General features: G+C 35.5%; 2 protein-coding genes across 2 annotated transcripts in view; one reads left to right on the top strand and one right to left on the bottom strand.

The window, feature by feature from the left end:
• The window catches only part of LOC102808568 (protein diaphanous homolog 2-like), a 62,965-nt gene extending 46,608 nt beyond the window's left edge, over window positions 1-16,357 (top strand). Inside the window, exons 8-22 of the mRNA XM_085497831.1 lie at window positions 711-829; window positions 1,423-1,539; window positions 2,109-2,397; window positions 2,755-3,171; window positions 3,537-3,648; window positions 4,035-4,133; window positions 4,349-4,539; window positions 5,964-6,050; window positions 7,162-7,314; window positions 7,981-8,110; window positions 8,476-8,600; window positions 9,612-9,776; window positions 11,112-11,244; window positions 11,576-11,680; window positions 14,821-16,357. Of these exons, the coding sequence (XP_085353957.1) occupies window positions 711-829; window positions 1,423-1,539; window positions 2,109-2,397; window positions 2,755-3,171; window positions 3,537-3,648; window positions 4,035-4,133; window positions 4,349-4,539; window positions 5,964-6,050; window positions 7,162-7,314; window positions 7,981-8,110; window positions 8,476-8,600; window positions 9,612-9,776; window positions 11,112-11,244; window positions 11,576-11,680; window positions 14,821-15,029 (2,451 nt within the window). The 3' untranslated portion in view covers window positions 15,030-16,357. The remainder of the gene's footprint in view (window positions 1-710; window positions 830-1,422; window positions 1,540-2,108; window positions 2,398-2,754; window positions 3,172-3,536; window positions 3,649-4,034; window positions 4,134-4,348; window positions 4,540-5,963; window positions 6,051-7,161; window positions 7,315-7,980; window positions 8,111-8,475; window positions 8,601-9,611; window positions 9,777-11,111; window positions 11,245-11,575; window positions 11,681-14,820) is intronic.
• Window positions 16,358-17,989: 1,632 nt separating this feature from the next.
• On the bottom strand, window positions 17,990-19,485 carry LOC146746637 (uncharacterized). Its single transcript, XM_085498256.1, has 2 exons — window positions 19,434-19,485; window positions 17,990-19,275 (listed from the first exon to the last, which is right to left on the bottom strand). The coding sequence occupies exons 1-2, from the start codon at window positions 19,483-19,485 to the stop codon at window positions 17,990-17,992; spliced, it is 1,338 nt and encodes a 445-aa protein (XP_085354382.1).
• Window positions 19,486-25,924: the final 6,439 nt, after the last annotated feature.

Here is a 25,924-nt window from a genome sequence, read left to right as displayed (position 1 = left end):
CAAAATTTTGAAATCGAATTTAGAAGTATTACTTTAAATATAAAGAAAAGTACCGTGAGTGATTTATAAAAACATTTACATTCATTTTGGTATTAGCCTCCATGGCGATCTGTGCAGAATGGTATCAGTGCTCCAATACGTCATGATTTGTTGCCATTCCAACTGATTTAATCATTTTTCAGGTTGATCACAATGATTCAATTAGAGAATGTAACTGGACACTTACTGATCGCACAACGTAGTACTTTGAAAACTAGCTATTAAGTTTAAAATGAATCAGTGCTCTCCCCAGCATGCAAACAGAGCAGCGGTACCGCCACAGTGCTTTGTTTTACTGCCACACTGGTCTGACTCAGCCATAGTCGATATCCTGACTGCTACAGTGTCGTTTTCACTGTGTCATTGATGATTTTTTAAATCAAATTGATCAGTTGCTGAAAACCTGAAACTTGTGTTAGTGTAGTTGTAACACTCATTTGTAAGTCAATTAATAGTAAACTGTGTAATTGCTTAGAATATTCATCACTGTTTGGAATAAATATGCAAATATTTTGCAAATTCATATGTAAATTGTCATTGCCACGAGGGTTCAAATTTCTGGAGAGAACACTGAAGGAAGATTGTTGATCTCCTGTTATATTACTGTCTTTAGTTTTAATACACTGAAGGGAAAACTGTAATAATTGAAATAAATTATTTTCTCTTACTAGGAATTAGGTCGTGACCCCAGTGATGATTTGAATACGCAATTAACGGTCTTTGAAGACCAAAAAGAAGATGACTTGGAAGAACTTTCTCACAGATATAATAATATTAGAATGGAATTAGAATATCCTTTGCAGAAAAATTTTTAATTTTGTGTAATATTATTATGCCAATTTTTCCGCTTGAAGTTTTATTATTGTTTTATTACAAGAAGAGTCAACCATTTTATATTCAAAAAATGTTATGCAATGTTTCTACAATTCCCAAATCACCACAAATGATTCTATCACTGAATTATATTTAACAAAACAAAGTATTTTCAGTAAAAGCAATCGACTGCGACTAAATGACTAGAGAAAATCAAAGTCTCAATTATTACCATTTGCATGTTTAAACTACCCATTACATTATGGGAGCATTTGGTTCAATCGATGATGATGTGTTTATTCAATTTCACCATCTTTGAAGTCCTTTTCATATTTTTAATGTCGGAAACTATGCCCTCTATGGCTTTCTTCAAATTTCATTTGTTTATAATACAATAAGTCCCAATCCTCAAATAATGGCAAAAATACCTGCTATTTACCATACTTATGACACCCATGATATGGACACTAAACCATTTGTTCTAGCAATGCATGATGGGTATTATGCAAATGATCTTCTTTGTGAAATATAATTAGGTATTGAATTGTTTTTACCTTAACTTCGTTGCACTGATCCCCAGGATTTATTTACCCTTCTTTTAAATACAACATCGAATACCGCTGCAGAACCTTTTTTTCTGTCTATTTTACAACATTTACTATCTATCAGAGATGATACATATGCAAGGTTAGTCTATCATATATTTTATTATACTCGTAGTTTAATAGTTTCCATAGATCCTGTAGACAACATAAAATACACCTATTTTGCCGTACTGCACAGTGTATACCTTCAGATAGCATGTTTTTACATTGGTGTCATGTTGATTATTTCAAATTTGGGAGGGTGAAACTTATTAAAGCCTATTTGTAACAAAATTTTAGGACTAAGGTATATAAGTATTACATTACAAGTACCGTAAAATCTGTATTAGAAGCTGCATCCCTAATAGAAGTCGCACCCATTCTTTTTGAGCAATTGAGAACCAAAAAAACACCATTTCTTATATGTGTAGATGCTCTAATAGAAGCCACATCCCCTCTGTTGCATTGTATCATTTTATTAGGAGCCGCGGCTTTTACTACAGATTTTACAGTACATGTGTTATTAAGTATTTATATAGGCTTGATGCTATCACGTCATCCAAAACTATATTCAGTTGTGACTACTGCAGTAATTAGTTTTAATTTAATGTTGATCGAATGAGTGTCTTTGTGAACTGTTATAACCTGTGTTCTTGCATCTTGCATTGCCAGGCCACAGTACTATAAACTCATAGAAGAGTGTGTTGCTCAAATTATACTCCATAAAAGTGGAATAGACCCAGATTTCAAGTCAACAAAGCGATTTGTTATTGATGTTGATCCGTTGGTAGAAGGACTGGCGGAAAAAGCTAGCGCCGAACAAAATGCAGAGAAGGTGTCCAAGCTGCAGAAAGATTTGGAAGAGGAGTGCACAGCGAGGCAAGAGTCTGAGGCCAAATTGACGCAGGCAAATACAAAAATTGAACAACTGGAGTTGGATATGAACAATTTGAAACAGAAGGTTAGTTTCACATGCCAAAACATGTTTAGCTGTTGTATGTATGTAATCGTCATTTACTCAAACATGTAATTACATTTCTGAAACTTACTTTATAGTTGTGCACTTGTGTTAAAGTGTTAATAAGATATTTTCTGATGTTATTTATAAAAATACCAAAACTATGAAACTGCCAGGACTAACTATCAAGTAAATTGGAGACATGTCCCATCGACCACATCTCTCAATCCAACCATATTAGGGTGTTCAGCTGCTATCAGTTTCTCCATATATTTCATTCACTTTTCAAAAACAGTTATCAGCCATCTCAACATTCTTTCTCGTATTTATTTAGTTAAATGGTCATTATTTCATTTTCAGATTGCAAGTGGTTCAGTGAACATGTTAGATATTCAAAATCCTGGAGGAGCACCGAGTACTGGAGCACCACCGCCGCCTCCTCCACCTCCTCCACCTCCGCCCCCTGGTATGGGTGGCCCACCCCCACCTCCACCACCTCCACCCCCACCACCTGGCATGGGGGGACCACCACCCCCTCCACCTCCACCTCCACCACCTCCTGGCATGGGTGGACCCCCTCCACCACCTCCACCACCAATGCCAGGAATGGGTGGGGCACCTCCGCCGCCACCACCAGGAGGGGGTGTATTTGTGATGGGTGCAGCGCCGTTGTTGGGAAACACTCCGTCACCCCAGGTTAACCAGTTGCCTTACGGAATGCAAGCCAAGAAGCAATATGTGCCAGAAACACCAATGAAAAGAGCTAACTGGGATAAGGTACAATCATACATTAAAGGGTGGCAGTCGTCGCGCCGTGTCCTGTTCGATATGGGACTCATAGCGATGTACACAACGCGTTTAAAATACATTGTTTATTTACATGAAATTCGAAGACATGCTGCGCGACGACCACCGCGCTTTAATATTGTATCCTCGCATTCAAACATATTTTTTTTCAAAATACAACCCCCTTCTCCTGATGACTATAAAATCCTGTTACATGTTTCATTATACCATTTATTGGTTACAAGGAAAATACAACATGATAGATAACTTGTCGATTTCAATATCAGCTGGTTTTTGTACTATAGATGAATTGATTTCGTGTGTCATTAATTCAACTATATCACTCTGTTTTTCAGATCAATGCAAGGAATTTAAAGAAAGACTCCTTCTGGACTCAAGTGGATGAGGGGCGCTTAGAGGATGATGAAATATTGAAAACATTGGCAAAGACATTTACAACAGCAAAACGTAATTTCCCTTATATTTTTATTGTAAGCAATTGGTATAAAAATTAAGCTAAGTGAAAAGTGTCTTGCAAAGGATGTTGCAAAGTGACTTTGTGATCAGGAGATGCATGAGTTGGATGTATGTAACTATACAGTAATCACATCTACAATCACAATATCAAGGCTATATTCACTGCTGCCTTTATCTTGGATGCTCCAGCTGATTGCAGTCTGATAGTTCTTCACAGTTACAGTCAAGACACTATTTTAGTATTTAGCTTTGGAAGTCTTACCTTCTGAAGTTCATTCCCTGCTACATGCCTATTTTGCATACTCTCGCCTTCACTGCCATTCTCATAATATGAATCAACAGAATTTGATAGTACAGAATGTGTTTTTTATTTTCAGCAAAGAAAATTGGCGGAACTGACGCAGCTAAGAAAGAACCGGCAAAGAAGAAAGTTAAAGAATTAAAAGTCCTGGATGGGAAATCAGCTCAAAATCTTTGTAAGCCCTAAGGTTTATTCTGTAAAGTTGAGTGCTTTAATTTGAAAGAATTGTTGTGATTGACTAGATTTAGTAAATCTGGACTAGTACCATGTATATATTGCGAAAATCTGCGTATCTTCTTCCATCTTCATCAAAAAAAAAAAAAAAAATGATTCCGCAAACTATCATGTTCCCCTGCTTTTTTAAACTGAACTATTTGACCTTTATTTCAGCTATTTTCCTGGGTTCCGCTAAATTACCCCATGAGGAAATCAAAAGGAGAATATTGGAGGTTGATGGTGTGACTGAAGAAATGGTAACAGCACTTTTAAAAAACATGCCAGAGCCAGAACAGTTAAATATGTTGCTGAAAATGAAAGACAAATATGACGACATGAGTGATCCAGAACAGTTCTGTGTTACGGTAAGTCATATAGACATGTTAGCGGCCACATGGACTAAAACTCACTGGTGGGTTTTCTTTTGAGTGGCTGTCGGGCATTCTAACTGAATCAAGACTACTATTGGTAATAATTGTGAACTAGAGCAAGAAACTGATACTTTCTTGCACTTTGAGAAGAATTGTTGGTATTCTTACCATGTCTTTGGTGAGAATGCAGATCCCCCCTGCTTCAATGGCAAGAATACCAACCCACACTCATTTGGCGAGAATATAAACTCACACTGTTTCATTTGTGAGAATATAAACTCACACTGTTTCATTAGTGAGAATATAAACTCACACTTTCATTTGTGAGAATATAAACTCACACTGTTTCATTGGTGAGAATATAAACTCACACTGTTTCATTGGTGAGATTATAAACTCGCACTGTTTCATTGGCGAGAATATAAACTCACACTGTTTCATTGGCGAGAATATAAACTCACACTGTTTCATTTGTGAGAATATAAACTCACACTGTTTCATTTGTGAGGATATAAACTCACACTTTCATTTGTGAGAATATAAACTCACACTGTTTCATTGGTGAGAATATAAACTCACACTGTTTCATTGGTGAGATTATAAACGCACACTGTTTCATTTGTGAGAATATAAACTCACACTTTCATTTGTGAGAATATAAACTCACACTGTTTCATTTGTGAGAATATAAACTCACACTGTTTCATTTGTGAGGATATAAACTCACACTGTTTCATTTGTGAGAATATAAACTCACACAGTTTCATTGGTGAGAATATAAACTCACACTGTTTCATTGGTGAGAATATAAACTCACACTGTTTCATTTGTGAGAATATAAACTCACACTGTTTCATTTGTGAGGATATAAACTCACACTGTTTCATTTGTGAGAATATAAACTCACACTGTTTCATTTGTGAGAATATAAACTCACACTTTCATTTGTGAGAATATAAACTCACACTGTTTCATTTGTGAGAATATAAACTCACACTGTTGCATTTGTGAGAATATAGACTCACACTGTTTCATTGGTGAGATTATAAACGCACACTGTTTCTTTGGTGAGATTATAAACTCACACTGTTTCATTTGTGAGAATATAAACTCACACTGTTTCATTGGTGAGAATATAAACTCACACTGTTTCATTTGTGAGAATATAAACTCACACTGTTTCATTGGTGAGATTATAAACTCACACTGTTTCATTTGTGAGAATATAAACTCACACTGTTTCATTGGTGAGAGGCCTTCCAACTAGTATTTATTATCATATATGCAACTGTATACTTATTATTTATTATAAATTGTGTTCTAAAGTTGTTATGAGAGCCAAGAATTCACTGAAACATGTAACATACGGTACTACCCTACTTTAGGTAGAAATTGACGTATTGTCGTATTGTTTGCAGATTGGAAGTATCAAACGATTGGTACCAAGATTACAGTCTATGAATTTTAAAATGAAGTTTGGAGAAGTTGTCAGTGATATTAAACCTGTAAGTACTGAAATGTAAAACAATGTCATTGTGTTGTGGACCAATTTTATTTTATTCTGGTTTAATAATAATAAAAAACATTCATGTGATCCTTAATGAAATATTCTTGTACCATAGCACTTCTTGGTTCCCCTAGTTTCTATGCATTATCTTTTCATGGAGATTATACTTAAAATTAAATCAGATCTATGTGCACATTCACATCTGAATTTGTGTTGAGAATTTTAAAAGTACAAGTGGCTGCAATTTCAATGCGAAACTCTCTGTCAATATTGTGCCAGCTAAATTAGTATTTACCTGGAATAGCTGCATGCAGAGACCATGTGTCTACGGTATATTACTGGTAAATAGTCTTGTCAGTGTGTTTTTATGAAAAACAACCCCTTTCTGCCAGACTCCAAGTATTAACTTCTTCAAAAACTGCATTTGTAAAGACACTCCACGCAGTAAACAAGTAAAAGGCAAGACAAGTTTATTGAGCAAAAACTGACTTACAGACACAAACCACAAAACTACATGTAATAAAATTACAATTCAATAAGATACAATTCATTAAACTACAAAATTGGGAAGGGGGCCCACTTCTTCCCACCAAGACAGCACGTGCCCCCCTGAGCAATGGATTTTGGGATCCAAAAGAAGGAGAGGAAAACTTGTATGAGGCCGCCCAACCTTGAAATGGGGGTCAGGATGAAATCCAATGCCCAGGCTGGTGGGAAAAAGTTAGCCAAAAATAAGGGGGGGAAGGGGATGGTGGTGGGATAACGAGCGAAGAGAATACAATGCTTGAGCAGTGACGCATAAAAAATAATGAATGAAACTGCTGAACAAAAGAAAACAAAAGAGGTAGGGACGCTACAGTTCGTGTGCACAAGCTGTCTATGATTGGCTGGCGAAAATAAGCTGATTGGTTGACAAAGATGTGAGCTAATTGGTAGAAATAAACAGGCTGCGATTGACTGAGAGCAGAGCACCCTGAATCCTAAAATTATATCAAGCTCAAGGGTTCCATGTCCTTACAAACTCACACTTGTGCAGGCACAAGTGAACAATTGTTGTTGACATTCTATCCTTTGCCTTAGATTCACTTATTGAATTTTTTTCCCCACAGGATATTGTTGCAACAACAAAAGCATGTGAAGAAATGAAAAATAGCAAAAAGTTTGGTGAAATGTTAGAGCTTATTTTATTATTGGGTAATTACATGAATGCAGGTTCTAGAAATGCTCAGTCTATTGGCTTCCAACTTAATTATCTTACAAAGGTGAGTCAAATATTTCAGCTATATCAGCAAAAACAACGAAATTAAAACCCAGTGAATAATTAATGCAACCGGTCACTGGTAGCATAGTGGTTGTCACATCAGACACATGATCGGTAGACCCAAGTTCAAATCCTACCTTGGGCTGAACATCAAAAGGGTTTACCCCTTACCCTGGGTTAGTGTTCCACAGACCCAATTTCACTGGCCAAGATTCATTCACTAACAAATGCAACTTTGGGGATCCAGCCTGGTTGACGCCAGGATAGCATATTAAAATTTGATAGGAAGATGGCCACACAGCTCTGTCATGTAGTCCAAAACATGAATATCACTTCTGTGGCAAAATGCACTATGTGTCAGCACTAGCACTTGCAATTTGCACATAGAAAAAAAAGTCAGGAGAGACAACAGTGACATTCAATATTCGGAACTGTCGCCTGGCACAAAAACATTTATTAAAAAAAAAATGAATGCATTTAACTATTGTCCTTAGATGTTGTTTTCAATCATCTCAGTGACAGAAACACTGCAATTATTTTGTTCTCAAGTCCAGTCTCTTTTTGACTTGCTTGTATAGATAATCTCTACAACAAAGCAGTTTTCTCTTTTGGACAGTTTTCAGTTGATTGAAACTACGGTATCACTGATTATGTTTTATTTTTCCAGCTATCTAATACAAAGTCATCAGATCAGAAAACCACATTGCTTCATTTCCTAGCAAAGACTGTAGAAACCAAACACCCGCATCTTTTAGACTTTGGTGAAGAAATTAGCCATGTTGAAAGAGCCTCTAAAGGTCTGTATTCCATAATATGTATTTTTAACTCAAAATTTAGCATAATGTGATGAAGTAATGGATGATGTCATCATTACAGATTTCAAGGTGGATGCCTCTTAACTAGTCAAAATGCAGAAATTTAACAGCCCTACAAAATGTTTGGCTGAGTGATTCATTAAATAATGACTTTTTATCAATGCTAAAACAATGATTTCATCACAGAGTTAAACCATTCAGTAGTCCAAATGCATACAAGGAAGCTATGAAGGACAAGTAGCTAGGCGTGGTCAATATGACCATTTAAAATTATGTAATATGTTTCGAAAAATGAATTTTTTGTTCAGTGAACTGTAGTATTAACTGTTTATTGCTTTTTGTTTCAGTTTCAGACGAAAATCTTCAGAAGAATATTCATGAAATGGGGAAATCAGTGAAGCAGGTGGAGACAGACTTGAAATCATTCCGACAGAATCCTGAAGGGAATGATAAATTTGGTGATGTTATGAAAATATCCTTTTCTGTAAAGCAAAATAAAAGCACCTATACACTGTGTAGGGTTTGTAGAACGGCACTGTGAAAGCACTGTCAATTGTCATTGGTATTTCATTTCTCTATTTTGATATTTAATTATATTCACTATGCACAGTTAAAACTTAATGTGTCCACAGTGTCAACTCATTCAGTAAGTCTATATTAATGTTGCGTCAAATGCCACAATACCTAGACTAAGTATTGAAATAAGCAACTTCTTAAAGCGGGGGATTCTTCACCTATGTATGCTTCAGGTGGCCATAGCGTGTCATTGTTTACAAACAAGCGTTTACCCATGAGCCTTTGCGTTCTTAGTGTGTGTTGTTATCATCGCTTGGGACTCAATTCCTGCGTGTACGCATGTTGCTACCCTCACGCTTTAAAGTCACCGGAAAACAGTGATGTAATGTTGGATACCAGATTTTAACTGACTCGCTGCATATAGTATAATCTAAAAGTGGAATTGCGCATCATTTTAGCACATCTGTAATCAACAGTGAATACTGAGATATGATTATGAGTTTGACTTTACAGCTGTTTCCTTAATTTTTTATAGCCAACAATCCATGCCATCAGTCAATTCTCTCTGGAGTAGGATTGTTTATGTTTTGACTCAGAACAACTCATGCTATAAGCCGTTACACTGTTCACATTTTTAGCAACCAGTATGCAAATTTCTGATAACAAATGTTGCTTAATACTTATTCTAATTAGCTTGTGATCTGCTGTGAACACATTTCCTCACAAGTTGTTTACCAGTAATTAAAACATGTGTATTTAATAACAACAGCAGTAAACAATGCTGTTGTTTTATTTTATTTTTGTTGAGTGGTGAAGTTTTATTCTGTAATTATGTTTCATTACAGTCAAATCCAGATTGAACCTAGAATCTAGAATCCTGTCTTTACTTGTCAGTCTATCACAAAAAAATCATATGGGATCAATTCCTTTTTGGTGTTCAGTTTATATTGTCCTTAACTTGTATTACGAATTCATATCAGCTGCCAAAGACCAGTACGAGGTTCTAAACAATATGTACAAAAAGATGCACCAGCTTTACTCTCAATTAGGAGAGTATTATACTTTTGATGTCAAGAAAGTGACAACGGAAGAGTTCTTTGCTGATATTAATCAATTCAGGATGGACTTCTATGTACGTGTTTTGTCTTATTGTTTGAATCCCTTCTCTATCTTGTCTGCTTTGACTTTAACCTTGCTATTATAGGGTCTATGGTTTGGAATGGTTCTGGAATAAAATTGAAATACCAAGAAATTACTTGTGATGGCGCCGCCGAAGTATTGAAAAATCAATTACTTTGTTTTTCTTCAACTTATTGTGGCTTTTTTACTGTAAAATTTGTAATAGACGTTGCAGCAAACAATGCAACAGAGGGGATCTACACATATGAGAAGTGGAGAATTGTTGGGGTCTCAATTGTTTAAAACGAACAGGTTTGGGTTCTAATACAGATTTAACGGTACTGGTACATGCTGTTTCTGTTTCATTATTTGCACAATTTATATGAAAGTTATTTGGAAGTTAGAGAGCAGCAAAGCATACAAAATAATCAAATACATTTGTACATTGTTTTTCAACTCTTGATGGTGATGCTATTACATGCAGCTTTTTTTATGCTTCAATATACCGATATGTGCACAATTTTTAGAGAGCCATCAAGCACTGAAAATAATCAATTACTTTGTTTTTAAACTCTTGGTGGCGCTATATAGTTTTTGTCAGTTTCAGTATAATTTACACATGAATGTTTTATAATTGTGTTTATTGATCAATCTGTGTCTGATCGTCTCCAGGTATAAGTAAGATACATGTAAATAGCTGATCTTTATAGTTGACAACTTGTTTTCCCCAAAAATGACATTCATGTAAAAGCAATACTAGAAGCAGCTGTTTTGTAAATTTAAAATGTCTGTGAAATGCCTACCGTCAACTTTTGTTTTTTAAGCTCTGGCTTGCCCATAATGATTTATGCCACTTTCATTTTCACAACACGCACACAAAACACGACTCTGCGTTCAGCATTTATGACACCCCCTCCCCTGTTTGTATGAACATTGCTGAGAGAATTGTTTACACAGGATTATCATACTTCTTGTATTATACACACAATGTTAAACAATTTGGTGTTAATAAGTCAATAACCACTATGCTGAAGCGATGTGCTTTTGGAGGCTGTAACAACGTGACCAAATATGTTACTTTGTTTTTATTTCCAAATGAGCCGATGAGATAAAAATTATAATAAGTTTTATTATTTTGATTACCACTATCTCACATAAAGACATTGAAGATATGCAGTATGGGAAATATTGGACATTGACTTAAATTTAGCTTATCAGATTTTACAGCATCCTTTAAACTTCTTGTTAAACAGGAATATACTGTCAAATATCAATTTGGTGAATTAAAATCAGTAGGGAGAATATAACCGGTCCGAGCTCACATTCAACTAATATTCTTTTTCTACAGAAAGCACACAAAGAAAATGTTAAGATTAGAGAAGCGGAGGAAAGAACTCAGAGGTTGAAAGAGGCCAAAGAAGAGGCTGAGAGAAAGAAGAAGGAAAGGAATGTGAAGAAAGCACTTGTGGATATGAATACAGGTTACTATACTCAAACATTTATGTGTTGGTTTGAATTATAGCTTTCTCTATACGTGGTTGATTATAGAGTTTCAGGCAGTATTAATTAAAAAGCTGTTTATTTATCTGAATGAATCATTGACAGGGGTAACACAAAAAACAACATTTTTACGACTCGTGACATAACAAATAATTTCAGGAACTATTATATAACAGAACAGAAAATGAGAATGTATATTGCATGGATTTAGATATGGCTACTGCCTGAGTACATTCTTTGCAGTATTCTTGTAGTTCACTGCGTAGCATTGTATTGTTGGTTCAAGTCTTGTATGAACTTAATTTTTTTCAGATGATGACCAGGAAGGTGTAATGGATAATTTGTTACAAGCCCTACAGACTGGTACTGCATTCAACAGACCTGGTGGTAGGAAACGTACGCCTAGAGCTGCCGGCGGTAAGTACTCTTGTAATCATCCATGTGGGTGATACTTTCACCGCTTGAATAGAATTGACTTGAAAGGGATAGCCTGCACTTCTAACATGTAAGACACAGGTTGTGATGTCGCATAAATTTGCTATGTTCCTCTGTCATAAATAAATGTAGTAAATTTAGGGTTTTTTTTCAAAATTTACACCCCCCCCCCTCCCGTAATGTATTATGATGTATATGGGAAATGTTAGCTATTTTTTGTTTATTGTTGTCAATTGTCACATTTATTGATACTAATATTAATTCTATGAGCACCCAGATTTGGTCTTATGGGATAAATTGTAAATGTGTCATGGTCATCTTTCTACCACCATTAAACCTTACAATGACCAACCTTCCACATGCATGCTTGCCATCTGTCTACTATTGCCTGCATACTTCGATGAATGGTCTTTTTTTAAGGGTAGCCTCTTGTTCAGCTAAACTTTTCTATCGTAAAAAATTACGTGTATTTTTTTTGGGGGGGGGCAAAGTTGCGTAAACAAAAATACCCGTAATTCATTATGATAAAACAGTTTGGCTGATATCCCCAAAAAAGGACTGTCAGATTTACTTCTTAGTCTATCATAGTAATGACTCTGGATTCTTCTGTATAAATAGACTAGACAGATGGCCTTTATTTGGTGCTATAAGTGCAGGGCATGTGAATTGATGGCTGAATTCTACAACTGTTAGTACGTTTCTTAGATTCCCAACTGTAAATAGTCTTTCCCTGTGTCCCCTTGATTCTTCAGAGCATCGATACTATGGTAAATTGTGGCTGTATTAGTTGTAGTGGTTAGGGTGGTTTATTGGAAATTATGTGGTACTTCTACTTATTGTTTATATGGTGTGTAAATGAATCATTTTGATTTTAAAATGAGGTGGTATTTATTAAGTGCGCTTCATCTGTGTTTTCAGGGTAATGCTGCCCTTACTGGTTCTAAAAAAAAAATTTTGACATGGTTTCTAAAACATTTGTTTTAACAGTGTTTTGGTAGATAAAATTCTTGGCCTTGCATTTATTAATTTTTAATGTGTGACAGTAAATAGTTGTACATGTATGTCACTATTGTAGTAAACTCTTCATAGAAGTTCAAACAGAATTGATGATGTGGTCTTTTATATTTATGGGTTCGTGCCACTACAATACCAAAATGAAAAAAAAAAAAAAATCAGTGATTATATTTTCTCCAGTTTGTCTCATTCATATTGGGTGATATAGTTACAAATTTAAAAAAAACAAATGTACCTAACTTAATAGGTAATACATTTCATTTATGCATTGCACATATGCTTAGTATAAAGTAGTGAAGATTTAAAATTGTCTTGATCCCCCTTAAAAATTTATATATTTTGTTAATAAATCTTGTGAAACATGTTTCTGTGAAAAATAGATAATACTTTACATTTTTTTTTTGCGTTTCTTGCTATATTTTAAAATCCATTGTGTTTAGGACTATTGGGACAATTTACAAAATTATAGACAGGAACGATTTTGTGTACACTAGCATGTATCTCACCCCTGGAATCATATTGCTTGTCTTTGATAGACCAATCATGGATGTCCAAATGCTCCACTTGCAACAACAAGTTTGTTTTCATACTAAGTATCTAATGTCTTGTTTCTGTCTCTGCTCACCATGTCTTTTGTTACCATGACAACGATTTGTAAGTCATCATCATCTGCACAGATTCACAGCGATTTTTTTTTTTTTTTTTTTATATTTCCAATTCTCATTTAGCTCTGGCATCCTTTTTCGTCAGCACATCTTGATTTGTTAAATGCATGGCATATTTTTGCTGGTAGCTATTAATACTAATTCATAGATACGTAGTAATGAAATAGCTGGTGTCTCATCAATGTACACAATAAGGGCTTTCCCATCCTACTTCTTCCCATCATTACTACATCAATTCCTGCGCTGCATAGTTCCTATGTCTGCTGCATGTTTGTATACATGCATTGTCCAGCATGGAAGCAACGTATCGGCCCCTTTGATGTAAAACACCATCCTAGCATGCTCTCACCATCGAATGAATTACTTTATTTATATCTGCATTTGCATGCCAGCTATTGCAACATGTCTATCTGATTGTTAAATTTCATACTTTATCTCATCAGCTCTCGCATTTTATTTCAAACTTCTTATTCTATTTTTTTTTTCAAAAAATATCTTTCTACACTATCAATGTAGCTTAGTTTAGACCACCTCCTGTCTCCCCAGCCCTCTTGTTACATTGGGTTTGGTTCCCAAAGTGTTCCTACTGATTAGAGATTAGAACTAGTTATAATACTTGTATCAAATCTAAGCTGGTATTGTCACGTGTTAGGCCAATTTTTGTTAATTTTCTAGTAGTATCATTAACCCTTTAAGCACTTTTATTTTTATTTTTGGCAACATTTTGTTATATTTTTATGAATATTTCTATATTTTTTGGACAAATTTTGAAATAAAATGACTTAGTTGTTGGAGAAAATATAAAAAAAAAAAAGATTTAGATTTTTATTTTATTTTACTGGGTTAACTGTAATAGTTATAGATCATACAAAATTTTCAGTGCACATTAAAAAATGTTGTGTACTGAGAACATTTTGCTTCTTTACAACTTAATCAGTTGTATCACGGTTGACTCCAACAGGTTATCTACTAACTGTTTAGCAGTTGGATTCATCAACAACCATATGGATCCTATTTTTACAGTAGCATGTTTAGCCTGATTGCTTTTGATTAACATACTAGTAAATTTGTCTCGATCACCAGCTTAACTTTGATAACTTTTCAGTGGGATGTAATAATAAAAAAGTTGTTTTTTCATCCATAGGTGATGGTAAATTATCTTATTGTGTATGCAATATGTGATTTAATAACTGTAATACTGTAGAATACTTTATTTTCGCTTGGAATTTATTTTCGCTATTTTTGCTGAAGAGATGATTCCGTGAAAATAAAATCCAGCGAATAAACTTTTTTTCCTATATTTCACATTAAACTCATCATAAATCAGCAAAAATAAATTCCATACAAAACGCCCAAAAAGCCTTTTCAGCGAAAATTTAATTCCAGCGAAAATAAAGTATTCCACAGTATTCAAATTTGTCTTCTTTTCTTGTTCTCAACTAGCTGAACGACGGAAACAGTTGCAGCGCTCGCGATCACGCGTTGGAGGGCAATTACTTCAAGGTTTCCAGGCAAACGACACTAACAATAGTGACACACCCAAATCGTCAAGGACTAGAGGGGTAGGGAAAACCCATGACAAGGAAAACATGCAGGGGTGTGAGGATGCGTCTGATGCGCAGCAGTTGCTTGAAAGGTTGAAAGCACTGTGAGGTTATAATCCTACAGATTAGATTGTTAGCATACCGGAGTGTGTGTAAATATATTAGGAAGTACGTTCAGGTGGATGATGATTGAAAAATCTTGCCAAAGCATTGTGTGGATTGGCTTAATGAATTGATTTACGCCATTTAGGATACATGAATTATGCACTTGAAGACTCCGCCTACAGATGTCTGCCAAATGTCTGCTAATAGATTGACTCTCATCTTTTTTAAATAAATGATTAATACAATGATGTCTAAGCTGAACACTAAAGAGACTGTTTCAGTGAAACCTGTCTAAACTGAACATCAGAGGGACCGTTTCAGTGAAACCTGTCTAAGCTGAACACCCAAGGGACTGATACAGTGAAACCTGTCTAAACTGAACACCAGAGGGACCGTTTCAGTAAAACCTGTCTAAGCTGAACACTAAAGGGACCATTTCAGTGAAACCTGTCTAAACTGAACAAAGAGACCGTTTCATAAAACCTGTCTAAGCTGAACACCAAAGGGACTGTTTTAGTGAAACCTGTCTAAGCTGAACACCAAAGGGACTGTTTTAGTGAAACCTGTCTAAGCTGAACACCAAAGGGACTGTTTTAGTGAAACCTGTCTAAGCTGAACACCAAAGGGACTGTTTTAGTGAAACCTGTCTAAGCTGAACACCAAAGGGACTGTTTTAGTGAAACCTGTCTAAGCTGAACACCAAAGGAACTGTTTTAGTGAAACCTGTCTAAGCTGAACACCAAAGGGACTGTTTTAGTGAAACCGGTCTAAGCTGAACACCAGAGGGACCGTTTCAGTGAAACTTGTTTAAGCTGAACACCAGAGGGAGTGAGATAATTATTTGATTTTCAAAGGTGTCTGATTTTTAGCAGTCTTTATACCAATATAAGCATGTCTATGGAGAATTGTTAGAAGATCATTTATGAAATATTCATGTCTGCATCAGGTTCGGTTGAGACAGGTTTTACTCTGAATACAAGTCACTACATGTGTGTTACTGATCATTTCTGAATGCCCATTGTCTCTCTCTCATCTGTCCTGTCCTGTTGATTCCATTATCAATTTTAGATTCTCCAAATTACAGACTGTAAATATTACAATATTGACATCCATAATGCATTCTTAGTTGGAATGTAAATTTTGTTGTATGTTCATCCTTTTAACAGATTTGCGTTGTAGAGGCCAAAATTGTTTGATGGATGTAATTTATGTTGGTCTTATGTTGTCATAAAGCAATTGAGGTGTGATATGACCAGTTTTAGGTATTTTAGACTGCTGTAATTTTTTGTGAAGACAAAAGTGATTCACTGTCTAGTGGCACATCACAAAAATTGATATTTCTATTTGTTTTTGTGTCATTTACATAAATAATAATAATAAATAATAATAACTTTATTTAATTAAGCGCAACAATTCCAACATATGAAGATCAAAGGCGCTGATACAATAAACAATCAGTCAAATATTAAAAGCACATTTAAATAAGTGCGTTTTCAGTCTGGATTTAAAAATGTCTACTGAAGGACTAGAACGAACAGACAGAGGTAATTCATTAAAAAGTTTAGGACCTAAATTTTCAAAAGCACGGTCTTTGTATAACACCTTGGACTTTTTACTACACACCTGACGAGTTTTAATAAGAAACTTTGATTCAGATCTTAAACTACGACTAGGTACATAAAATTCGATTAATTCACATAGATAATTTGGGGCAAAACCATACAAAGATTTATACACTAGTAAAAGTAATTTGAAATTGATTCTTTGTACAACTGGTAACCAATGAAGTTTAATAAAAATGTCTGTAATGTGGTCATATTTTCGAGCACGAGTGACAAGGCGGGCTGCTGCATTTTGTACACGAATAAGAGGTTTTATCTTAGTTACAGGGAGACCAGACAATAATGAATTACAGCTGTCTAAGCGAGAAGATATGAATGCATGTACCAACTTTTCAGTATCAGATTGGGATAATGATTTACGAATACGATTAATATTTCTTAGATGGGAATATCCAGATCTACAAATAGTAGAAATGTGTGTTTCCATAGATAGCTGCGAATCAAACAAGACACCTAAGTTTCTAGCACTTGACGAAGCACTAACCAATTCTTCACCAATTGCGATACTAGACAAAGGACACGAGTCTTGTGAGAATCTCCGAGACGACATGCACACAAATTCAGTTTTCGACACATTCAAAAGTAGGAAATTACAAGACATCCAATCGCTAACGTCTTGAATACATGTCTGAAGTATCACCCGGGCGCGAATTTGATCATCTTCAGAAACCGATAAATAAATCTGTGTGTCATCGGCGTAAAAATGATATTTTACGCCGTGACGTCGCAATAACTCGCCCAATGGACGCATGTACATTGAGAACAATAATGGCCCTAAGACGGAGCCCTGTGGAACACCGGTTTCTAATATAGACGTCATATCAGAAAATACATTTCCAATTTTCACTTTTTGAATGCGGTTACTCAAATACGACTCAAACCATTTGATGATGAGACCATTTAAACCAAAATTTGATCTCAACCTATCGATGAGAATCCTGTGATTCACAGTATCAAAAGCGGCTGAAAGATCCAAAAGTACGAGAGCAACTGAATTCTTAGAATTATCAATACTGCATAGTACATCGTTAGCGACCCGCAAAAGAGCCGTTTCAGTGCTATGTGCGGTCCGATACGCTGATTGAAACTCTTCATACAACGAATAATTCTCTAAATGTTGTTTCACTCTGGATGCAACGACACGTTCAAGGACTTTAGATATAAAAGACAAATTAGAAATCGGTCGATAATTTTTCAGCATGTTTGAATCCAACGATGCTTTCTTGAGCAGAGGTTTAATCAGCGCACATTTCAATTTCTCAGGAACACTTCCAGTGCGAAGTGATTCATTTATGATATCTGTTATAGGTGAAAGCAGGATAGAAAGGATCTTTTCATCTTTTAATATATTAGTGGGTAAACAGTCCAAATCGCACGAAACCGACGACGATTTTTTTTTATAATTTTAATTATTTCATCCTCCGTGGCTGGTTCAAAACATTTCAATTCATCACCAGAGAACTTGTGCAGTTCGTTAAAACGGTTTCCATTCAATAAATTTAGATTTAGTCCTTGATTGATTTTCTTAATCTTATCCACGAAAAACATGCTAAAACGATTCGCTAAATTTATTTTGTTATCGTGAATCGGCAACGCATTCAAATTATTTGTCGAGCCTAGAAGACCATTTACGATGGAAAACAGTTTTCTTTGGTCACCATTACAATCCGCGATCTTATCAGCGAAATAACTCCTACGTGATACATCAATAAGATCATTAACTTTATTTCGTTTAGATTTGTAGATTTGGCGATGGACAGTTAAACCAGTTCGCCGCCACGTCCGTTCAGCTTTACGGCGTTCAGTGCGGGCGTGGTAAATATCAACATTTATCCACGGCTCGGCCACACGAACGTGAACAGTCTTCTCAGTCATGGGGGCATGTTTGTCAAGCGTTTCCGATACAGCAGTGTTGAAAATACGTAACTTAGCTGTAGAATCTACCTGGTCAACTGTTCTAGTACACCCAGATTCGAGTAGATCAGATGCGAAATTATCCCTATCAAAGTTCTTGAAGCAGCGATAAGTAATTTTGGTACGATTTGATGTATTATCATGATGATTTGACAAACTAAAGAAAATGGGATAGTGATCAGAGATTGCTGCGGCCTGGTTCACTTCCAATGATAACACAATATTCTCACGAATAATTAAATCCAAAATGTTACCAGAACGATGAGTAGGTTTGTCTACTAGCTGCACTAAATCATGCATTTTTAAAAGTTCCAGAAATCTGCAGGTGTCACGATTGTCTGGCTTATTAAAATGAATGTTAAAATCTCCAAGGTAGACGATTGGTGTAGTATCCAAAACGTAAATGTCTAGAAGATCCGAGAAATCCGATAAAAATCCATTAAATGTCAGTTTATTAGAAAAACTGGGAGGCGGGCGGTACATGAGAATGTACCTAATACGTCCATGTTTTGAATCAACAGTGATCTCTAACCACTCAAACGATGAAAATGTTTGCGAGCACGATGTATTTACTTTTGCGGTAGTTTTATGAACGATGGCGATACCACCTCCAGCACCTGTAAGACGAGGAAACTGTCTACACTTAAAGCCACTTGGAGTCAACTCAACGACGACAGGTCCGTCACTGACATCACCTTTCAGCCACTTAAGCACTTATGTAAAAGAAAAAAAAAACTGGTGTTGACATGTCAAGTCAGTGTAAAAGGGGCTTAAAAATAGTAGCTTCAATCCGTTATAAGAGGGTATCAGCACCGGCGTAACTGACTTTTATGACAGAAGAAAAAAGATATTCAACACAAAACATAAATACCATCACACCATTCGGAAGATAATTTGGATCCTAAACTACATTGGAGTGCCATGGTCATCTGCATTGATGTTTAACTTAATTCATAGTAGGTCTCTTACAACATTGAGTGGAATATTTCGGCTGTTAAACCTATACTGTAAAATGACTAATTTTCACTGGGTTTAAATTTTGCTGATTATCATTTTCAGTGGGTTTTAAATTCACGGTTTTACCATTTTGATAATGTGTTCTATGCTAAATTTTACATATTCGCTGGGTTTTAATTTAGCGCCTTTTCCAGTCGGCGAAATAAGCAAAATTAAAACCCAGTGAATAATCAACCCTTTTACAGTATGCGTAAAACTCGTGATCAGCTGCTTTGTTCAGAATGCACACAAAGAACATGGATATGGAATCTGGGGATCAAATTGTTCACATTATCCAGTGGCTGCTATATTTACACCCCTTCTAATAAAAATACTAAAATTGTTAGATCCTTATTTTTATACCAAGCACAACTTGCTCTCATGAGAACGCAGTAACCATCTTCCCTGACAATGGTTGACATATATCCACAATGACGACTGACTTTACATTTAGGTTAGACTTAGTTTGACAAATTTGTTAATATCACACTTTTTCACTTTCACAGCTACACTGCAATAAAATAATTATGATGGTCATGGTAAAGGTCCCAGCATATGGAAGTATGATAGTCACATTCAGATATGTTAATATGACACTCTTTCACTTTCACAGCTACACTGCAATAAAATAATTATGATGGTCATGGTAAAGGTCCCAGCATATGGAAGTATGTGACATTCAGATATGTTGCTATACTATTATGGGATGCATATTGAATGTCCATTGCTCCCAACCTTTGACACATTGTCTGCTGATCCCTCCCCCAGTTCATTTTTGCTATTCAGGGGGGGGGTGGGGGCTTTCATCAAGTGCTGTGCTCAACTGCAAATGTATTTTAGATACCATTGATTTAAGGATTTGTGTACATTTTGCCTCTAGATATCCCTATAAATTACAATTAATGTCACCTGCTATATACCCACTCCATTATGCAATAATTAGTTTCCTACACTCAACCCATAATGAAATACATTGTATTATATTTGACATTTAAAATTGTTTGTCATATTCACTTTATGTATATTTACTATTATATGATTTTGTTTTATTTAGTTTGTGTAGAAAAACATTTTTAACAAATGTGGATTATTATATTATTGAGCTAAAAATCAAGCTGCCAAAATTTTGTGAAAAGTCCTGCATACACAAAATGTTTCTGATACAAATACATTCCATATTAGTATATTCTGTCAACATTCTTGTTTGATTCTATTAAATTGCACATAGATTCCTTATTGTATGCAACATTTGATGACATGTACACAATATTTGATGACACATACACTACATTTGATGACATATACACTGCATTTAATGACATGCACACAATATTTGATGACATATACACAATATTTGATAAGATGCACACAATTTTTGATGGCAAGTCCATTTTTATGATTTTATAAGCAACTCAGTCTTATTGGACTAAAATGTGCTTTAGGAATGTTTGATAACCTATTCAGATTCTACAGATTACCCGACGACACTAATAACATGCCATTTTGTTTAATGGAGCCATTATCTACATTACACATGCATGGGTTATTATTTTTCCTTCTAGCCTATGAAATTTTTTTTAGGCCGAATGTATATACCGGTATATTTTATTTCTATTGAACTTTCCATTACTGACTTTATTTACTAGATTCTCTGCAATTGGCTGCTGTCAAACCAATTAGGGAAGTCCTTTTCTTTTACACTGCAGTTAACAAACCCCATGTTGAAATCAACCTCATTCAAATACAAACAAGATGAGTTTAGCTTCTGTTTGCCAAAATTATGAGGTGCATGGCTTTGTTGACTTCAGTGTACAGCTTCATTATGAGACATAAATCAAAATCTTATTAATAAATACTATTTCTGTATAAATTTCTTCCTAACTTTGAAACCTGGTTTGACTGTACTTTTCATTCTCCTTACAAAAGGCTACTACTGCCTACAATAATGACAGGGTCAAAGATTGTTATAGTGTATGATATAGAGATAGTGTTCTGTAAAAGCTAGCAATGAAATCGTGGTGACCAAATCAAAATTTATAAATATTTTTTTTTTAACGTATTTACATGTTTTCATTTCTGGAAAATCTTTGTATATTGATTAAGACATTTACTTCTGTCATGATTGCTATTACTGATCTTGTTTTCAGAAACGCTTTTTTTGATTGGTTAGCCTATTCCTACTAATCAGAGATGGTGTTTTGTTATCTTGTTTCAAGCACTTTTATATTGGCAGAGATGTGTTGATTTCTGTTGTTTTTTACCATTCACTAAAACTTTTCCATCTTGGCTACATTGTCATTTATTAGACAATAGCCAATTAGTGATAATGTTTTAATATTTCTGGTGAAAGTAATTCAGTGGTCTTTAAAACTCCCACCTCCCACTTATAGGTGATTTTCCGTACAACTGCGAGATCTCGCGAGATGCATGAAAGTCGCGCGTCGAACGTCTGCTGCAAAAATTGAACGATTTGATTTTGAACTTGAATTTCTTTATTTCGTAGCTCACATCGACCGGCCGATCTTTGACGGAAGAATATTGCATTCGAATATCCTCACTTAATCAAAATTGCCCATCAAATGTGTACAGCACATTATTGACATGGAAATGTCCCCCAAAATACTTTCGCGTTTGTCGAATCTCACGCGATGTTTGATGCCACTACGACGCTATGACCTTTGTTTGTCCTGTTTTTACGTTCGATTTCACGCATAACGTGTGATTCTCGCAGTGAACGGAAAATGGTCTATTGGCTGATGTTCTTCCATTTGACTGACCATTATCAAATTAGAAAATGTGCTGTGTTTGTCACACTAGCCAATCAGAAATCACTATCCGGTTAAAATAACCGATTGCATTCATCACTGTAAATAACTGCAGATCAGCTGTCAATACCACATTGTAAGTAGAAATCACAAACTCTATTTAAAAGCTATTTTGAAAATTAACTTTTTGCATGGTGTAAATTGCTCTATTTTTCATATTTCATGCATAATAAAAATACTGGACACATTTATATGATTGCCTTTATTTCTCGTGCAATAGTTTGTTACCTCACAATTATCTTCCATCATTAGACATTACCCATAATGCCACATTGGATTGTAAGATTCTAAACTGAATTCACTTGCAATTCTACAGTTATTGGCAGGGCTTGAATTTCATAGTTGAGAGGAACACAGTTTCATTTGATAGTTATATATAAGAAATCTCCACATAGTGAACGGTATCAAGGCAATTGACTTTGATGTTTCTGTGTAGTTCAAGCCCTGAATTCATAATTATAATACATTTGACCCATAAATGGTTGGGTATTGAACAATGTTGAGTTTCGCTACTCTGACAGCATTGTTAAAAATATTGCAAAGTAGCAACATGTATCCAATAATGTGTAATTTGCATACCTCATAATGTAATGACACCATTGAATATGGATACAGGTTGTTTGTAATGTGTGCAATGAATGGAAGATAATGCAAGTTACCTCTTATAGCCCCCCCCAAAATAGGATGCTACTCGCTATTGTGGTCTATTGAACCATAATCTATATTCAGCTGTGAGTTTATAAACCCTGATGCATATTCAGATGTGGGTTTATAAACCCTCATGCATATTCAGATGTGGGTTTATAAACCCTGATGCATATTCAGATGTGGGTTTATAAACCATGATGCATATTCAGCTGTGAGTTTATTAACCCTGATGCATATTCAGATGTGGGTTTATAAACCCTGATGCATATTCAGATGTGGGTTTATAAACCATGATGCATATTCAGGTATGGGTTTATAAACCCTGATGCATATTCAGGTGTGAGTTTATAAAACCCTGATGCATATTCAAGAGTGAGTTTATAAACCCTGATGCATATTCAGATGTGGGTTTATAAACCCTGATGCATATTCAAGAGTGAGTTTATAAACCCTGATGCATATTCAGATGTGGGTTTATAAACCCAGATGCATATTCAGGTGCTAGTTTATAAACCCTGATGCATATTCAGGTATGAGTTTATATAAACCCTGATGCATATTCAGGTGTGAGTCTATAAACCCTGATGCATATTCAGGTATGAGTTTATAAACCCTGATGCATTTTCGGATGTGGGTTTATAAACCCTGATGCATATTCAGATGTGGGTTTATTAACCCTGATGCATATTCAGATGTGGGTTTATTAACCCTGATGCATATTCAGATGTGGGTTTATAAACCATGATGCATATTCAGGTGCGAGTTTATAAACCCTGATGCATATTCAGGTGTGGGTTTATAAACCCTGATGCATATTCAGGTGTGGGTTTATTAACCATGATGCATATTCAGGTATGGGTTTATAAACCATGATGCATATTCAGCTGTGAGTTTATAAAACCCTGATGCATATTCAGGTGTGAGTTTATAAACCCTGATGCATATTCAGGTGTGGGTTTATTAACCCTGACGCATATTCGGGTGCGAGTTCATAAACCATATTGCATCTTTAGGTATGAGTTTAAAAACCCTGATGCATATTTAGGTGTGAGTTTATAAACCCTGATGCATATTCAGGTGTGGGTTTATATAAACCCTGATGCATATTCAGGTATGGGTTTATTAACCCTGATGCATATTCAGGTATGGGTTTATAAACCATGATGCATATTCAGGTATGGGTTTATAAACCATGATGCATATTCAGCTGTGAGTTTATAAAACCCTGATGCATATTCAGGTGTGAGTTTATAAACCCTGATGCATATTCAGGTGTGGGTTTATTAACCCTGACGCATATTCGGGTGCGAGTTCATAAACCATATTGCATCTTTAGGTATGAGTTTAAAAACCCTGATGCATATTTAGGTGTGAGTTTATAAACCCTGATGCATATTCAGGTGTGGGTTTATATAAACCCTGATGCATATTCAGGTATGGGTTTATTAACCCTGAAGCATATTTGGGTGCGAGTTCATAAACCATATTGCATCTTTAGGTATGAGTTTAAAAACCCTGATGCACATTTAGGTGTGAGTTTATAAACCCTGATGCATATTCAGGTGGGAGTTTATAAACCCTGATGCATATTCAGGTATGGGTTTATAAACCCTGATGCATATTCAGGTATGAGTTTATATAAACCCTGATGCATATTCAGGTGTGAGTTTATAAACCCTGATGCATATTCAGGTATGAGTTTATAAACCCTGATGCTTATTCAGGTATGAGTTTATAAACCCAGATGCATATTCAGGTATGGGTTTATAAACCCTGATGCATATTCAGGTGCGAGCTTATAAAACCCTGATGCATATTCAAGAGTGAGTTTATAAACCATGATGCATATTCAGGTATGGGTTTATAAACCCTGATGCATATTCAGGTGCGAGCTTATAACACCCTGATGCATATTCAGGTGTGGGTTTATAAACCATGATGCATATTCAGATGTGGGTTTATTAACCCTGATGCATATTCAGGTGTGGGTTTATAAACCATGATGCATATTCAGGTGCGAGTTTATAAACCCTGATGCATATTCAGATGTGGGTTTATAAACCCTGATGCATATTCAGATGTTGGTTTATAAACCCTGATGCATATTCAGGTGTGGGTTTATAAACCCTGATGCATATTCAGGTACAAGTTTATAAACCCTGTTGCATATTCAGGTATGAGTTTATAAACCCTGATGCATATTCAGGTGTGGGTTTATAAACCCTGATGCATATTCAGGTACAAGTTTATAAACCCTGATGCATATTCAGGTATGAGTTTATAAACACTGATGCATATTCAGGTATGAGTTTATAAACCCTGATGCATATTCAGGTGTGGGTTTATTAACCCTGATGCATATTCGGGTGCGAGTTCATAAACCATATTGCATCTTTAGGTATGAGTTTAAACACCCTGATGCATATTCAGGTGTGAGTTTATAAACCCTGATGCATATTCAGGTACGAGTTTATAAACCCTGATGCATATTCAGGTATGAGTTTCTAAACCCTGATGCATATTCAGGTACGAGTTTCTAAACCCAGATGCATATTCAGGTATGAGTTTCTAAACCCAGATGCATATTCAGGTATGAGTTTATAAACCCAGATGCATATTCAGGTGTGGGTTTATTAACCCTGATGCATATTCAGGTATGAGTTTATAAACCCTGTTGCATATTCAGGTGTGGGTTTATAAACCCTGATGCATATTCAGGTATGAGTTTATAAACCCTGATGCATATTCAGATGTGGGTTTATAAACCCTGATGCATATTCAGGTGTGGGTTTATAAACCCTAATGCATATTCAGGTGTAAGTTTCTAAACCCTGATGCATATTCAGGTTGAGTTTCTAAACCCTGATGCATATTCAGGTACGAGTTTCTAAAC

This window comes from Saccoglossus kowalevskii, chromosome 4 (genome assembly GCF_978046115.1).
Source record: "Saccoglossus kowalevskii chromosome 4, keSacKowa6.1, whole genome shotgun sequence".
NCBI lineage: Eukaryota > Metazoa > Hemichordata > Enteropneusta > Harrimaniidae > Saccoglossus > Saccoglossus kowalevskii.
The sequence above is the reverse complement of the archived record's forward strand: the minus strand, read 5'-3'. Positions and strand labels throughout refer to the sequence as shown.

What these genes read in the sequence shown, in the direction of transcription:
- LOC146746637 (XM_085498256.1), bottom strand. Translation starts at nt 19,485, where the DNA reads ATGGCACTCCAATGTAGTTTAGGATCCAAATTATCTTCCGAATGGTGT. An exon ending in ATCTTCCGAATGGTGTGATG is followed by an intron (nt 19,276 to 19,433) that starts GTATTTATGTTT and finishes CTTTTACATAAG; the next exon opens with TGCTTAAGTGGCTGAAAGGT.